This window comes from Nematostella vectensis, chromosome 7 (assembly GCF_932526225.1).
Source record: "Nematostella vectensis chromosome 7, jaNemVect1.1, whole genome shotgun sequence".
Lineage (NCBI taxonomy): Eukaryota > Metazoa > Cnidaria > Anthozoa > Actiniaria > Edwardsiidae > Nematostella > Nematostella vectensis.
The window spans coordinates 16,117,366-16,134,415 of NC_064040.1; the positions used below are offsets into that span (position 1 = coordinate 16,117,366).

A 17,050-nucleotide genomic window follows, 5' to 3' on the forward strand; every position below is an offset into this window, starting at 1 on the left:
ACCGTAAACGGAATTAACCCCTGAAATGTATAGACTAACGATTTCTTAGTTATTTCTGCTTGATTTCGGGCCATGCATTATGTCACCATATCAGGTGCGCAGCCAGATTTGAATGGGAGGGAGGGGGGAGTATGCCATGCCGGCAGGACCGCTTTTCTTTGTATTTTGCTCCCGCTGTAGGTCGTGTAATCAACAAACATACAAAATAAAAAGATTCCATTCAGTATCTAATAAATTTTTATTACATCTTTTTGTTTTAACTGTAGTTATTTAGAAAAAAAAAATCTGGCAATCCTTTAGTATTTCTATTCAATGGCATATATATTCTATTTTTGGTATATACTATATACCTAAGTCTTAAATTTATAGGTTCTAATATGAATTGTAGTGACTTGTATATGTTTACATCATAAATAAAGTACATAGCGGATTGTAAGAGCATTTCTCCATATCAAGCTTGAGGCACACAGAATCAATTATCTATATGGGAATAAATCATATAAACACTGACTCGCAATACACTTTATAAGCATTTCGAGGTAGTAAAAAAAACTGGAAGAATGGTTTGAATAAAATTCGAATGACAAGAGCATTTTGTGCTACCTAATAATAAAAAAAGGCCTTTTAGGGTCCCACCCTCTCCAAGCCGTGGTTACCGTGTTTACGGCGCGGCACGTGCCCCCCCCCCCCCCCCCCCAAGATGTTTGAAAAAATATAAGGTAATGAGCAGGTTGGGCGTGGCCTCCAATTTTTCTATTGTGATCCCCCAATATCTCAAGGTCTGCTACGGCACTGTACGTACAGTATAGGCTATCACATTTATTCAAACTTTAGAGGTGAGTGCTCTGTGCTGTAATCACGCATTGAAAGGGCATCACATGATCGTAGGGGCACCATATAACCACTCGGACATTATGCGACCACACCACCCATAAGTACGCCCGGAACTTGGCCGGAGACCACTGAGGAACCATGATAATACAGCACAGCCTCAGTTAGATATTAGCTACGTGTAAATGCCAGCGACACTGTCTGATTCACGAGAATCCAAATCCTTCACAGCCTTCATTGACAGCGAGCAGGAGCTTTCGCTGCATCTCGTTGAATGAAGGGAAGTCGGGGAGACACAACTGGTTGAAACTGAAAAGTATAATCTCGAGTTATGAAACCATTTAATCGGAAATTCCAGAATGAGATCTCGGTTTTTTTGGAATGCCATAATGGTAAGAAAAAGTTTCCTATATTTCAGAGTCCCAGGGTGACTGATGTACCATTTGCTTCTGTACCAAGAAATGCTACTTTTGGGGTCCTGGGGAATAGTGGACGATGGGGGCCTCAGTCAAATATTCTATGGAAAACTGCAAATGGTACACGATTTTCCGCAAATACGAACGTACCAAGTGTGTGCGGTAGGCAAGGCTTGGCTTGTGGCTATGTAGCTTATTTGCAACTGGGGCGAGAGCTCTGCAAAGCCCCCTGGGGGGAGCTGGGAACTACCGGTGACGAACTGGAGCAGACGTGCAAGCTCCTCTTGAGTCAGTGACGATACAATGGTCCAGAACCAATCCATGATCTGGAGCCAATCAGAGTGAAAGGTCAGTGTCATGGCAACATTTGACGTAAGAAAAGAGAGATTCTTGGCATTATGATTAGGCAGCATAGTGGGTGGTGGGGTGGATAGAATTATCGACTATTACGTAAAGGGGGTATATACTAACAATAAGTCTTATAGCAGTTTCCGTTCGGGAGCTGAGGAGTGGTGTACTGTAGGAATAGCAGCACTAAGGAACCTAAGGCACATGCAGTAATGTAGTGCTTGTTGTCACAACCCACACTTAACCCCCATCCCCCACCACGCCACCACCCAAGGAACACATTTGTTCTCAAGTGTATTGAACACATCACACTTCACCAGACGCGATACTGTTATACCGCTTTTGCTGAATCAACACATTCTAGCTAATGATAAAAGATCTCTCTACCTTGGTAAAACACTGTCCACCGAATAACATATTCTACCATACGATGATAGGTCTCTCTTTCCTTGGTGAGACATTGTCCACCGCCAGATAACACATTCTAGCTTATGATAAAGGATCTCTCTACCTTGGATAACACATTGTACCGTATGGCGAAAGGTCTCTATGACCTGGGTAAGACATTCTCCGCCAGATAGCACATTCTACCCAATGGTTAGGGTCTCTCTCACCTTGGTAAAACGCTGTCCACCGCCGGCTAAGACATGATGATGCGCCTTCATGTCCGCCACGCTTATGTGCCCTGTACCGCACATCAGCAGCTATAAAAGATAACCAATCATCAGTCAGAGAGAAGCGAGATTAGCAAGATGTTTGCCGGGTTCAAATTCGGGTTAGCTTAGCTTGGGAGTTTTTTCAGATTTCTAAGAAACCCGCGGCGTGCCAATAACAACATTAGGGTTGTAAGCCTGTGATTAGTCACGCGATGCTAGGCATTCTATGCCACAACATACCTCCAGTTCGTTCTCGTCAAACATACCCAGGAGGTTGTCTGGGACAAGCTCATTTAATCCTGTAAACAGCAGAGTAACATGATGAGAATTCCCCCACAAACTCTTTTAAGAGAGCAGCTGTATATTTAGCTTCAAAGTAAACTTTTGAAATACACACAAACCGACAAATACAAAGAAAAAATATAAACATTTTCATTGAGCAAGTAAGAATTTTAAACAGATAAGATAATTAGAATAAACATCTCTTACCTTGTATAAAAGCGTCAACCTCTTTTTGCACGCTTTCTACCAGTTTATATCGTGCCATCAGATTCAGATACTCGCACTTGTTTTGCTCGGTGACGTCAATCAGCCGACCACCAGGTATGAGCTCCACCACCTACAGAAATACAATGATACGTCAATCAGCCCAACACCAGACTTAAACTCCACCAACTACAGAAATACAATGATACGTCAATCAGCCGACCACCAGGTATGAGCTCCACCACCTACAAAAATACAATGATACGTCAATCAGCCCAGCACCAGAAAGGAGCTCCACCACAGAAATACAATGATGCTTCAATCATCCACGAAACAGGCTGCTCGGTGATCCTATCTTTTGATGGAAAGTTTAAAAGAAATTTGCAGGATCTAAAATCCAAAGATTCAGCTCCCGCCATACGTTTCCGTATTGTTGCCCCCTCTTTTCAGGATCTTCTAGGCAGCAAAAAAAATCAGTTTACCTTTTCTAGCTGGCCCGAGCTGTTGTACTCTTCCTCTGTAAACTTTAGCTCTAGATCTGCTGGGTCATTTTCTTCAATGAACTGCACTTTGCTCCGATAAAGATCTTTATCGTCACTCTCTAAGTACTAAATGCGAAATATCAACAAAATCAGTGTTAGCAATATTAGTATCTTAACACATTGACCCCTGAACCGGCCTGTACCGGCTTTGGGAAGTACCCACAACCCAAAAAATTCATAAATTCAAAATAAACACAACAAGATGAAGATACTCAGGCATCAGTCTAAGGGATAAATGGTCTTGCAGATATGCATCCAACCAAGGTGTTGGCATCTACTCTTAAGCCAAATAATAGAACAGGTTCTTTGACAAATCTCAAATCGAACAAGGAGAGAAAAGCAGAATCACCCCTCTCAATAAAACGCTCAAAATACCACACAAGGGAGAGAGATCAGCAAACACAGCTCAAGACACAAATAGATACCTTTATTCTGATCCTCCAGGTACATTTCCTTGGCCTCAAAACACAATGCCCATTCCTTGAAGGATTGTACAACCACGAAAATATGTTTACGTATTGCAAAGCATTCTGGGAGATACAGGGGAAAATTCACGAGGGGAGGGCCAGTCAACACTCCTCTCCCCAAAGTCAGATGGTTTTTTATAAGTCTTTTCACCCCGAAGCCAAACGAATCAATTCCAGGCCATACAGACCCAGAATAGCAGTGTAAACAATTTTGGAATCAATTTGGTTTCAGAAAAGACAGCATTTAGGAGAGCTGTGGTGATTCATTAGAAAATTATTTTCTCATCCGGGCAAAGCCAAACAAGAAAAAATCATCATGAATCCACCTTTGCTTGCAAATATCCATAAGCAAAGCACTCAATTATGCCCCAAAAGACTTCATGATGTCCTGAGACACTCCCCTAATATGCTCATAGCTGTATTTTTGATGAAAAATACAAGCAACCATCAACTTGTGCTGGCTTCAGCACATCGACGAGGGATTAAAAGTGGGGACCGCAAAGCACTGTTGGAAAGCTTGGATACCGCTGACTAGGTGCAGCTGTGTTTGACTTTGACGGGCTGTATAAAACTCAGAATAGGGGGGGAGGTATCTGTTTTCAGTCTGTTTATTGTAAATTCAGCTCCAAAAAAGCCAGGAGTCAATGGGTTAATCAACCACCCCTAGATTTTAATCAAAATAACTAGACCTTTTTAGACTTGTGCTGTGACATACACCAGTGGATTGGATCACATATATGCCATTTCTAGCAAGTGAATATCTTTAACCTAGAAAATAGAATTTTTTTTACTTGGACATGACTGGACTCATTGATAGGGATGATATGCATAGCTTTTTTAGAAAAAAATGCCCAAGAAAACATCAGATTCAGGCAAGGTTTTGTGATAAGATTACTTTGACGGTGAATATACAGGAAAAATATCAAAAGTGGGTTGACACTGCTGCTTTGAATTTATAAAGGCAAATACTTTATAGAATTTGGGCTCCCTGTGGTTTCCCTAATGGTTTTAACATAAGAATTATCTGTTAGAATATCAGCCATAACTTAAAGGAGGCTTGTTTGTATATCAAGCAGAATTTGCCTACACTGTTGTATGCACCTAAGCTTGCGAAAAATGCATTGTTCTCAGGCAGTGAGGCAAGCATGATTTTTAGGGTGTGTTGGTAAACACATTGACCCCTGAACCGGCCTGTACCGGCTTTGGGAAGTACCCACAACCCAAAAAATTCATAAATTCAAAATAAACACAACAAGATGAAGATACTCAGGCATCAGTCTAAGGGATAAATGGTCTTGCAGATATGCATCCAACCAAGGTGTTGGCATCTACTCTTAAGCCAAATAATAGCACAGGTTCTTTGACAAATCTCAAATCGAACAAGGAGAGAAAAGCAGAATCACCCCTCTCAATAAAACGCTCAAAATACCACACAAGGGAGAGAGATCAGCAAACACAGCTCAAGACACAAATAGATACCTTTATTCTGATCCTCCAGGTACATTTCCTTGGCCTCAAAACACAATGCCCATTCCTTGAAGGATTGTACAACCACGAAAATATGTTTACGTATTGCAAAGCATTCTGGGAGATACAGGGGAAAATTCACGAGGGGAGGGCCAGTCAACACTCCTCTCCCCAAAGTCAGATGGTTTTTTATAAGTCTTTTCACCCCGAAGCCAAACGAATCAATTCCAGGCCATACAGACCCAGAATAGCAGTGTAAACAATTTTGGAATCAATTTGGTTTCAGAAAAGACAGCATTTAGGAGAGCTGTGGTGATTCATTAGAAAATTATTTTCTCATCCGGGCAAAGCCAAACAAGAAAAAATCATCATGAATCCACCTTTGCTTGCAAATATCCATAAGCAAAGCACTCAATTATGCCCCAAAAGACTTCATGATGTCCTGAGACACTCCCCTAATATGCTCATAGCTGTATTTTTGATGAAAAATACAAGCAACCATCAACTTGTGCTGGCTTCAGCACATCGACGAGGGATTAAAAGTGGGGACCGCAAAGCACTGTTGGAAAGCTTGGATACCGCTGACTAGGTGCAGCTGTGTTTGACTTTGACGGGCTGTATAAAACTCAGAATAGGGGGGGAGGTATCTGTTTTCAGTCTGTTTATTGTAAATTCAGCTCCAAAAAAGCCAGGAGTCAATGGGTTAATCAACCACCCCTAGATTTTAATCAAAATAACTAGACCTTTTTAGACTTGTGCTGTGACATACACCAGTGGATTGGATCACATATATGCCATTTCTAGCAAGTGAATATCTTTAACCTAGAAAATAGAATTTTTTTTACTTGGACATGACTGGACTCATTGATAGGGATGATATGCATAGCTTTTTTAGAAAAAAATGCCCAAGAAAACATCAGATTCAGGCAAGGTTTTGTGATAAGATTACTTTGACGGTGAATATACAGGAAAAATATCAAAAGTGGGTTGACACTGCTGCTTTGAATTTATAAAGGCAAATACTTTATAGAATTTGGGCTCCCTGTGGTTTCCCTAATGGTTTTAACATAAGAATTATCTGTTAGAATATCAGCCATAACTTAAAGGAGGCTTGTTTGTATATCAAGCAGAATTTGCCTACACTGTTGTATGCACCTAAGCTTGCGAAAAATGCATTGTTCTCAGGCAGTGAGGCAAGCATGATTTTTAGGGTGTGTTGGTAAACACATTGACCCCTGAACCGGCCTGTACCGGCTTTGGGAAGTACCCACAACCCAAAAAATTCATAAATTCAAAATAAACACAACAAGATGAAGATACTCAGGCATCAGTCTAAGGGATAAATGGTCTTGCAGATATGCATCCAACCAAGGTGTTGGCATCTACTCTTAAGCCAAATAATAGAACAGGTTCTTTGACAAATCTCAAATCGAACAAGGAGAGAAAAGCAGAATCACCCCTCTCAATAAAACGCTCAAAATACCACACAAGGGAGAGAGATCAGCAAACACAGCTCAAGACACAAATAGATACCTTTATTCTGATCCTCCAGGTACATTTCCTTGGCCTCAAAACACAATGCCCATTCCTTGAAGGATTGTACAACCACGAAAATATGTTTACGTATTGCAAAGCATTCTGGGAGATACAGGGGAAAATTCACGAGGGGAGGGCCAGTCAACACTCCTCTCCCCAAAGTCAGATGGTTTTTTATAAGTCTTTTCACCCCGAAGCCAAACGAATCAATTCCAGGCCATACAGACCCAGAATAGCAGTGTAAACAATTTTGGAATCAATTTGGTTTCAGAAAAGACAGCATTTAGGAGAGCTGTGGTGATTCATTAGAAAATTATTTTCTCATCCGGGCAAAGCCAAACAAGAAAAAATCATCATGAATCCACCTTTGCTTGCAAATATCCATAAGCAAAGCACTCAATTATGCCCCAAAAGACTTCATGATGTCCTGAGACACTCCCCTAATATGCTCATAGCTGTATTTTTGATGAAAAATACAAGCAACCATCAACTTGTGCTGGCTTCAGCACATCGACGAGGGATTAAAAGTGGGGACCGCAAAGCACTGTTGGAAAGCTTGGATACTGCTGACTAGGTGCAGCTGTGTTTGACTTTGACGGGCTGTATAAAACTCAGAATAGGGGGGGAGGTATCTGTTTTCAGTCTGTTTATTGTAAATTCAGCTCCAAACAAGCCAGGAGTCAATGGGTTAGACGTGATGGAAAAGATGATGGCGAGTTGCCGCATGATGTTGTCATGGCTAAACTACACAGTTTAAATGGTGTATTCGTATCGTTTACTTTTAATCAAATCGCCTTCCCTACATGTTCCCACAACTCTGTGCGACGTGCGCGTGAAACCGAGGATAAAAAGTAAACTTTGCCATCTTGTTTACAATTTTGACGACTGACCTCAGTTTTAAGCGCGCGTCGCAATGAGTTGAGGGAAAATGTGGGGAAGGTAAATAGTAAACCCAGGAAGGGCCGGGAAAAGCAAAGTGGACTAGGGAAGACCGTGTTAGCAATTGCTTGACGTATTCTTACCTTGTAATTTACCCGTAACCCTAGCAACTGGGCTAGGAATGACCGTGTAAACTTTGCCTTGACGTTTTGTCGGCGTGCATTGCTTATTGCAGACTCGTAGATGCACTTTGAAACTACTTGACCGGCAAACTTGTAGTACTTTAAATTGAGATGCGGTGGTCTTCTTGGATTTGGATGGACCTATTAACGAGGTAACTCATATTGAAAAAAAAAAAACACTACACAGTATAAATGGATTTCGAAGGTGATGAAGTTGATAATGGTAACTGAAGTAATGTTCAAGTGAATACGTTTTTGTAATATTTTTAATGATTTTGATTTTATCGGCATGTAAGAAACTTGTTGTTATTGTTGTTGGTTTCAATGAAGTTATCGTTTTCCTGATACAAGACGTAGATGTGATAACAATGAAGTGGAAAAAGAAGAACGATAACACAAGGAGACAACAACGATGAGGACGAACTGGAAGATAGAATAATAATAGGAAAAAAATGTTCTATGTTTAAGATGAAGCTATGGTGATGATGAACACGATGACAGTAATCGCGGTGGTTAGAAAAATCCTACCGGTGCTTGAGGATCGTCTCCTTTGAAGCGCGTGAACAACTCACTGTCACGGCCAAACAGGGCGATACAGAGCAGCTCGAACCACTCCCTTCTTACACCTCCCCAGTCGAGACCTGCGTAATCATGAACAAAATATTACTAGGCTAACTCGATCTTAAGTCTTCTGCGAGCTCTCACTCAATAAATACTTCGTCACGGCTTTCTTCAGTCAAAACCCAGGAAATCATTTCTGTCGACCAATACGAGATGACTGCCCATACTATACCTTCTTCTCCTTCGAAAGTTACGTTAAACATTTTCAGCCAGTCGACGTTCTTGCAAGCAACATAAGACTGTAATAGGAATACAAATATTGTTAATTGATTACCGATTTTTTGAGACGTGGTTATATAGTTTAACAAGTTTGACATCATAACGTCCCGTGCAAATAGAGACTTAAGAGAGTCAGCCATCAATACTGGCGTCGGTATGTTCGGTTAACCACAAGACATGAAATTTCGGCGAACTACTTTGGAGAACCCTCCATCACCAGTTTTGCTGGCGAGCAACGTTGTCTGTTCCGACCAACAATGCTGAGGCTTTATGCAATATCTCTTCATATACACTTAAAGTTGCAATAGACTATTATCAGGGATAATTACATCGGTTTGATACGTCCGATATTTAGCTCTTCAAGCAATTAATTTTATAATATCTTCTTAATGAGTTGAAGGGATATGACAGGAATGTTGTGTCACAAATCTGTATCTTACACTTTCAAGCAAGTTTGACCGGTTTATCTTGAGTCGAACCTCGCCGCCCTTCATTCCTTGGTGAGACAAAAGCTTCTCATTGAAGAATTCTCGTTTCTTCTTGAAGCTTTCGGAACCACCTGCAGATGAGTAGTACAAATGAGGGTAATTCGTTATAATGTTTACAGCCACCGAAACAAATGTCAATGACAAACAGAAATTAACTAAATTTAATTAAAGAAATTAACTAAATGAACAATGAAAGAGCATGTTAAGGTGAATGATGTAGCGCCCGCAAATGTTATAATTACCCGAAAATGCAAGAAACCCGCAAATGTAATAAGGTTTAACCCGCAACTGTAATAATTGCAAGCAAGGAAAACCTTTTAACTCCGATAACAAAGCTCAATTCAGAATCGCTTGCCCTTTCTAAACAAATATAGGATAATTTGAACTCACTTGGTTTACAAATTATTGGCTTATTTGAATGAATGGGAAACTGTCGGGCATTTAGCCCATTGTCCCGGCAATGTCACTTTGACCATGATTGTTTAGTATATGCAAGCAAGGAAAAACTTAAATTCCGACTACAATGCCCTTTCTCCAAAAATATAGAATACTTTGAACTCACTAGGATGTAACTGGGTTATTTGAATAAATTTAAAATAACTTTCGGGCATTTAGTCCATCCAAGCCCTGTCCCGACAGTCGGGCATATAGCCACTGCGTATTTTATTATTTTATTTTTTGCTTTATTAGTTATTGCTTCAATCACAATTGCAGAGAAAAGAAACAAGCGGTCAATGACGATCAATGATCAAAAGCCATATAACTGAAAACTTTGTGAACTAAAGTACAGTTGAAGCTCTTGTAGGCGATCACCTTGGGAACTGAGAATTGTGGTCGTTAACGGGGCTGGTCTTTTACGGGAGCTTGCCCTCATAAGCGACCACTGGGCATGTAATTATAGCAACAACCAATGAAGCACATAAAAAAAGTTCGCGGATAGTATATATATATATATATATTTTATATTATATCACAAATTTCATCACATTTGTGATATGCTATCTTATTCCTAATTACTGTGGTCGCTGAAGACTTTAGCGCTATAAATGATCTTACAGCGGCATATGGGACGAAAAACTAAGCATGCAAGCAAATAAGCGAGCAAGCAAGCCAGTAAGCCAGTAAGCGAGCAAGCAAAGAGAGCGAGCTAGCGAGCCAGCAAGCAAGCAAGCAAGCAAGCAAGCAAGCAAGCAAGCAAGCAAGCAAGCAAGCAAGCAAGCAAGCAAGCAAGCAAGCAAGCAAGCAAGCAAGCAAGCAAGCAAGCAAGCAAGCAAGCAAGCAAGCAAGCAATCAATCAATCAAGCAAGCAAGCAAGAAAGTAACTAATAAAAGAGTGATCTGAATTGAAAACTTGTTCAGCAAACTTCACAATGCATGAATTTTTTAACCATGTATCAACGTGTGCCCATGGTAGAGCATGCGCATTAAAAAAGCCCATGGGAAAAATCAAAAAGCGAGTTAACGCGACCTTTGCAAGAGGTCTTCTATAACATAGGTATGAGTTGCATTTTTACCAATGTTTGCATTTTTACCAATGTTTAGTAGAACCAGTCTGCTATAAGTGGCAACCAGGACATTTCTATCCCGGCAAACAACAGATACGGGGGCCTGGGCACCATCGGAGATGGTAAAGGCCGGGTGTTCGTAGTTAGAGTTGGGCGGGTGAAGTGTGAACTGAAACAGATGAATAGTACTCATTTTGATGCGTATTACTTGGAAAGCAAGCTTTAGGACTGTTAAAAGTAAATCATTCAAGGGAATGCCAAACTCTACGAAACTGAACTAAAACAGCAGCAAAGCCGGAAGAATACAAAAATGGATGTCATACTTTCATTTCAAGGTACCAAGCTATAGCTTCCAAAATAAGCACCCCGGGCGCAAAACCGAGCAATTACGGTAAGTACAAAGGTCATAAGATGGCATAAGATACAAGCATTGAAGCTCTTAGGCAACAGTCTACTCACCTTTGTTCTTGGGCTAACTCTAAAAGCGTGGAGCTTGTGGGGGAAGATGCGCATATAAAACTCCTTGATGGACACGTTCTACAAAGAAAATAGGTCCATGTCGCTTTAACGCAAGAGGCGACAACTCGGAGCGCGCAAATCCAAAAGGACAAAACTAGCGTCATGAAAACAACAAACTAAACGGGAAAAGGCTACATTTCGGGATCCCCAAAAAGGTAATTGTAAAAAATTAGTGAGATCGTCTTCAACAGCCCGTGACGGGCCTGTATTTTAAGTTTCTTACTACATCGGAAAAGCGGATTGCAAAAAAAAGTGAGGTCAGAGATGAGATGAAGTATCCTTTTATTTTCATCATGCGTTGCAAGAACATGGTATAGTCTCCACACACGCACCTACCCCTAGCCTCATTTGCAGGCGTTTTTAGGCAGGAGTCGCTCGCTCCCCCCGAGCGACGCCTGCCTATAAACGCCTGCGAGGGAGGCTAACCTACCTCCAGCTACCCCCAGAAAATCCATAGACGTGTGCTCAATCCCAAACTCACCCGTTGGGATATGTAACAGTACACCTTGCGGGATTTCCTGGCCACGTCAGCCCCATTGCCTATGGAGGGAGGTGTGTTCGAGCCTGTCAGGGGGTAGGGTAATAGTGCAGCTTCGTACCAAACGTTGTAGCAGTGTCTGTCGATGTTCTTCTCCACCGCATACCATTCTGAGTCTAGAGAAAAGACAGAAAATAATTTATTTATTTGAGTACTTGATGAGGGCAACAGAGATTATAATTTTGAGTAGATTGTGGGGAGAAAAGCTCCCTGTAATTGCCAGGAGATCATTCAAGGATATGGTGACGAGTTCTCAATTGTTGTCTGGGATAATACAACTAACCATTCAGCTTTTCATTTTTGACTGTGATAATCTCTCTTCATTGCTTTCCATTGTTGTATCTGTTACCTGCTGCTGGCACATAGCGCCCTATGACGATGAGTTCTCTTGATGAGTCTTGTTGGCTTGGATAATATCACTTACCATTCAGGGATATATTGGTAAGCCATAGTTGAAGTTGACTGGGATAATGTCACTCACCATTTAGGAATGTAAACCCCCCATTGATGACATCACTTACCATTCAGGGATATAATGGTAAACTCTTTATTGTTGTTAACTGTTGTTAACTCTTCATTGTTGTTAACTCTTTATGTCTGATAGCACATAGGGCCTATGATGAAGGGTTCTCCACTGTTGACATTGATATAATGGTAAGCTATCTATAGTTGGCTGGGATAATATTACCCACCATTAAGGGATATAATTGTAAGCTCCCCATTGTTGACTGGAGTGCCATCATAGCTTACAGTCCCCTGGAAGATGCCCTCATCTTCTAACTTGATGTGGAGTGAGTTATTAGATCTGTTTTCGGAGTCCACAAACAACTCAGGGTCAATAGAGTCAGATCCACCAATCTGCAAATAGAAATGAAACAAAAATGTTAAATAAATAAATAGATTTGGAGAAATGTGAGATAATCTTTATTTGATTACTTTGCTTTTTGGGAAAGAAATTTGTGGTTTCTAATTGGACATTAAAAGGACTGTTCACAACTTTAGTTTAAAAATGGCCCTGTCTTGTGGATAGCTTTTTACGGATAGTTTCACAAGCTCAGGGTTTAGAAGTTTGGCTGATGGATGATAAGATCAACTGGTTCATTTATTTACTGGCAACGACTTGATTACAACTGCACAGAAAAAAAGTTTAGCATTTCTGCTTTACTGTGTTAAGTTATGCAGTCATACTGAACAGACCGACTTTAGACTGAACATAACCAGTAATATATAAAAGAAACAATAAATCTTTCTCAGTTCTTTTGCCTACCTTTTTGATGTGAACCTTGTATTTCAGCAGGTCCTCTGCATTACTTATGCTTCGTAGGTTCCCATACACGTCCCTGGCCTCCACTAGTAACGGCGAGTACACACCTTGCTGGAGCACCAGGATGGAGGAGCGCTCAATTATTGTACACTTCGCAGGATCAACAGGCCCTGGGCAATGAGAAAAAATGAGAAAATAGATAGGGAGGATCAAAAAGTGACCGAACAAAGGGAGGCTAAAAAAATGTAAAATGGTAAATGATTAACACAGTTTTTTAAAGAGCAGAAAACAAATTAGAACAGCCTTAACAGGTAAAATGAAAAAGGCTAGAAGAACAGAAAGTGAAAAATAAAAAAAATTAATGGGGAAAAAGTGAATTAGCAAATAGGAAGTGTGGGCTAGGAATTAAAGAAAAAAACTGCTGAGACAAGGATGAGCAATGCCTGGGCAAGAAAGAGGTCAAGAAATCAAGATGGCTTGAACAAGGGGGTGGGTCAATTAGGAAAAAAGCCCTAAGTAAATAAATGCCTAGGTAGAAAATGAGAGTAAAAGAATTAAAGAAAAAATATTGAACTTATTGCACTGAGCCTGGCCCAGCTGAGACAATGAAATGACATCATGTTGTCTTTGTAATAGAAACATACCAATCTTTGTGTGGGGTCATTTGAATATTGGGTAGTGTAAAAAAAATGGTATTATCCACCTTTAAAAATATCATAATCCCCTCCTTTTTCATTGATACACACCTGGTAAAAAAACTTTTGCAAATGGGCTCCCCGTAATGTGCTCTCCCATTGCCAGAACAGCTATGTTATAATCTCCTGATTTACGAACGGTGAAGGTCACTTTCACTCTGTTCATCTCTTGCCAGCCTGGGCCACCAAAATCTAGGGAGCATGCTATTGGAGTTCCATCATGCACGATCTCTATGTCGATGTCCGTCCTTTTCACAGTGAAGGGGGTATAATTATGCCTGTAAAACTATAGGAGATTTTGATTGAATTCAGAGAAACATAGCTTCATCTAAGTAATAAATGGACCTTAAAGAAAAGGTTCACCTGATCTATTACAACAGTATAAAATCTCAGTTTATCTGTGCTATTGCTATCTGTAACAAATGAAATTATAACTCAAAAGGCCGTCCTTATTACTTTTGCCAGGAACAGGGTAATGAAAAGTAAAAATTCTATAATGGCTGCTGGCCAGTTTGCTTTATCTATCCCATTTTCCATAGTGTTTTTCACCCTCAGAAATATATGCACCCCAGAATTCCCTTTGGTTATACTGCCTGACTAGCCTTATTACCAGACATTTTTTTGTGAACCTGTGGTCGGGATAATTATAATAGAACTCCACCTTTGATTGCATGTAACACGAATTTTTTTTACCTGTACCACCTTTACCTGGAGTAAAAATGTAAGAGTTTCTCCAACCACCTGAGGATCCTGCCATTCCCACTTGACTTTAGTGAAGCGTGGTTGTAAGTAATGCCCGAACAAATAGCTGAGTAAGGAGATCTTATGCTGTTGGCAAACTTGAGTAGCACGTTGTATGGCACTACGGCCAGCATAAAACACAAGGACAGTAGCAGCTAGGTACACAAGGCTTTTAGCTGTGAAAGAAAATAGTCATAATTAATGGAATAAACAATAATAAAAGGGAAGTTCAAACATCAAGACAAGTGGATGAACGAGCAGTCATAACACAGACACATGAACAAATGGATATGGAAAATAGACGGAAAGGACCCTAAAACTTGAGATGCTTCTCCAGTAAGATTTTTTTAAGAACTTATGGCATTTTATTAACACCTTTAGTCGAGAAAAGTTTTGTTGCAATGAGTGTTACTATATTTTTTTCATAGATTGAAAAATAAAATGGACTATTATTTTACCAATACTTACCAAGAAGACAGCAGAGAAACCATATCCCAGAAAATAAATAGCCAATGATTCCTACTCTAAATGACAATGGTATTCTAGTGCCCCAACTTCGTTGTTGCCTTGCCTCATTTACTGCACTCTTCATCAAGTGATAGTCCTTTGAACCTATATTTGTTAGTTTATTCAAGAGGTCATAATCCATCAATTGAAAACTGTCTACATCAGTTATGCCCTCTAACAACAGGGTTTGGTAATACTGCTCTAATTTCTTGCTCTGAAGCCATTTGAAAAGTTGTTCTTCTTTAATTTTCTGGACACCATTCTTTAGTTTATCTTTCATGGTCCCAAACTGGAGCAGGTTGCTCCAGGAAAAGTGTTTGGCAATAAACTTAGGGACATTCATCTCTGCAAACATTTCCAAAGATATGATTCCTGGAAAAAAAAGAAGAAACATGTAAGTTTATAGCCAGGAACACTAGTGAATTTTTAACCTAAAAACAAAGCTTTAATTGCCCTAGTTTGTCTTATGAAGCTGCCTTAGAAGCAGCTAACCTCCATACACTACCTGGTATGAAGTGATGAAAAATGTGTCAGGTTCACTCAGAACATTCAGCCAGACAATCCCCTTTATTGCCCGATAAATAGCGCAAGAATAAAGAGATACATCATGTAATTTAGTCCTAGACTATGATAATGGGCAATAACTGACAATTATCATTATTATTATAGACACCCATTACAACCTGCGGAGATCGGCAGGTGTCCTATTCTGTCGCAAACCAATGAACACAGACTGTGTTGGAAATTTTGTTTCCTGTAGATATGCATGTGAATTATAATTTATATTGTCTCACGGCTTTTTGCTGGCCATGCCTCTAATTCAGGTCCCCTGCAAGTGGCACGATTAATCATATCATTATTATTTTTATGTAAACATTGCTTGATTTTTGTATCAATTATTGGAAAAGCGAACACCAACATAATGAACCCTGACTTTACCCTAAATTTAACCCTTAATTTCCAGCTAACTTAGTTTTAATTATTAATAGTTCTTGTCTTGGCACAGCATTTGCAGCCCTTTTTTTGCCAAACAGTGACGATTATGGAACCGATACTTTGATTCTGGAACCATACTTCGTCTCCTTTTTTGTTATTCTAACAACTAAAAATATGTGATCGATATAATCGGTGAAGTCGATAAAATCAATAACTTAAAAGGAACTTAATCGATAATTATTGATTACTCACACTCATCCTCGCTATCGATTTTTATCGATTAGTTGTAACTGTTAATCGATTTCTATCGATTGTAGCGATTATTATCGATTATCGGTTTTATCGATTACCCGCGCCGGGCAGATAACAAAGCTACTTCGGGTCGTCCTATATAAGGTTATCTATGATGAGATCAAAACATTTAACTGATGTATCGACCACTAATAGGAGCTGATAATTTTGCTCAATTAACGTAGTTACGTATTAATTAAGACTCTTGTGAAAATCCGAGAGCTTCCAAAATCTCAATGCACACAACTTTACACGCTAAACTTACGAGCTCTGTCAAGGTTTGGTATAAATTCTCCCAATTCATTCTCCCTCAACCATCGATGAAATCGAGCTTTTTCCTCCTGTTTCTCCCGGTGGACGTCTAGTTGGTACCATCCGAACCATATTGGACTTAGGACAACAACCGCGAACAAACCATAGCTAACAACTTGTCGGCAATCGGCCATGTTGTAAGAAAAAAACTTCCGGATAAAACAATGGCAAAACTCCTTAATATAAGTTCAGAGTAGGATTAACACCCACATGAATAGCTGTACTTGTGCAGCTCATACAATATGGGGCTTTTTTTCGTCTCATTTCCGGAAAGTTTCCGGGAACTTCCCCTGGTATTTAGTGGTGTTGGTGGTTATGATGAATGGTTGGGAATTGGAGCGCGGGCTACCTTTGCCCACAGGACCCCCGGTCAGCATAGTCACAAAAACAGGAATAAGAGAAAAAACAAGGAAACGAGGGCCATTTTTTGTGGACCAATCAATGGAAGTACCAAATTGTGAACTAATTACCAAACTGTGAACCAAGAACCAAATTATGAACCTTTGTACCATATTGTGAAGGGAGGGATTTTCAAATACACTCGTGTCCCGGTCGACGGGTTGCCTTTGGTGTACCACTAACACTCAACGCGGGCTCGCCAACG

The 17,050-nt window shown here is 40.1% G+C and overlaps 1 protein-coding gene across 3 annotated transcripts; it reads right to left on the reverse strand.

Annotated features, from left to right (window-relative positions):
- Window positions 1-219: 219 nt before the first annotated feature.
- Window positions 220-16,775, reverse strand: LOC5501000 (apoptosis-resistant E3 ubiquitin protein ligase 1). Of its 3 annotated transcripts, none has more exons than XM_048730146.1 (19): window positions 16,400-16,774; window positions 14,869-15,279; window positions 14,368-14,576; window positions 13,711-13,945; window positions 12,968-13,134; window positions 12,393-12,558; window positions 11,644-11,816; window positions 11,103-11,180; window positions 10,671-10,812; window positions 9,091-9,209; window positions 8,604-8,670; window positions 8,339-8,451; window positions 7,772-7,951; window positions 3,220-3,345; window positions 2,741-2,870; window positions 2,492-2,550; window positions 2,210-2,299; window positions 1,398-1,573; window positions 220-1,140 (listed from the first exon to the last, which is right to left on the reverse strand). In XM_048730146.1, the coding sequence occupies exons 1-19, from the start codon at window positions 16,578-16,580 to the stop codon at window positions 1,038-1,040; spliced, it is 2,925 nt and encodes a 974-aa protein (XP_048586103.1). In that variant the 5' UTR covers window positions 16,581-16,774; the 3' UTR covers window positions 220-1,037. The 3 variants fall into 3 exon arrangements, with proteins under 3 accessions (XP_048586103.1, XP_048586102.1, XP_048586104.1); XM_048730145.1 differs by having other exon boundaries at window positions 10,653-10,812; XM_048730147.1 differs by lacking the exons at window positions 220-1,140; window positions 1,398-1,573; window positions 2,210-2,299; window positions 2,492-2,550 and having other exon boundaries at window positions 2,821-2,982; window positions 10,653-10,812; window positions 16,400-16,775.
- Between the last annotated feature and the right edge of the window lie 275 nt (window positions 16,776-17,050).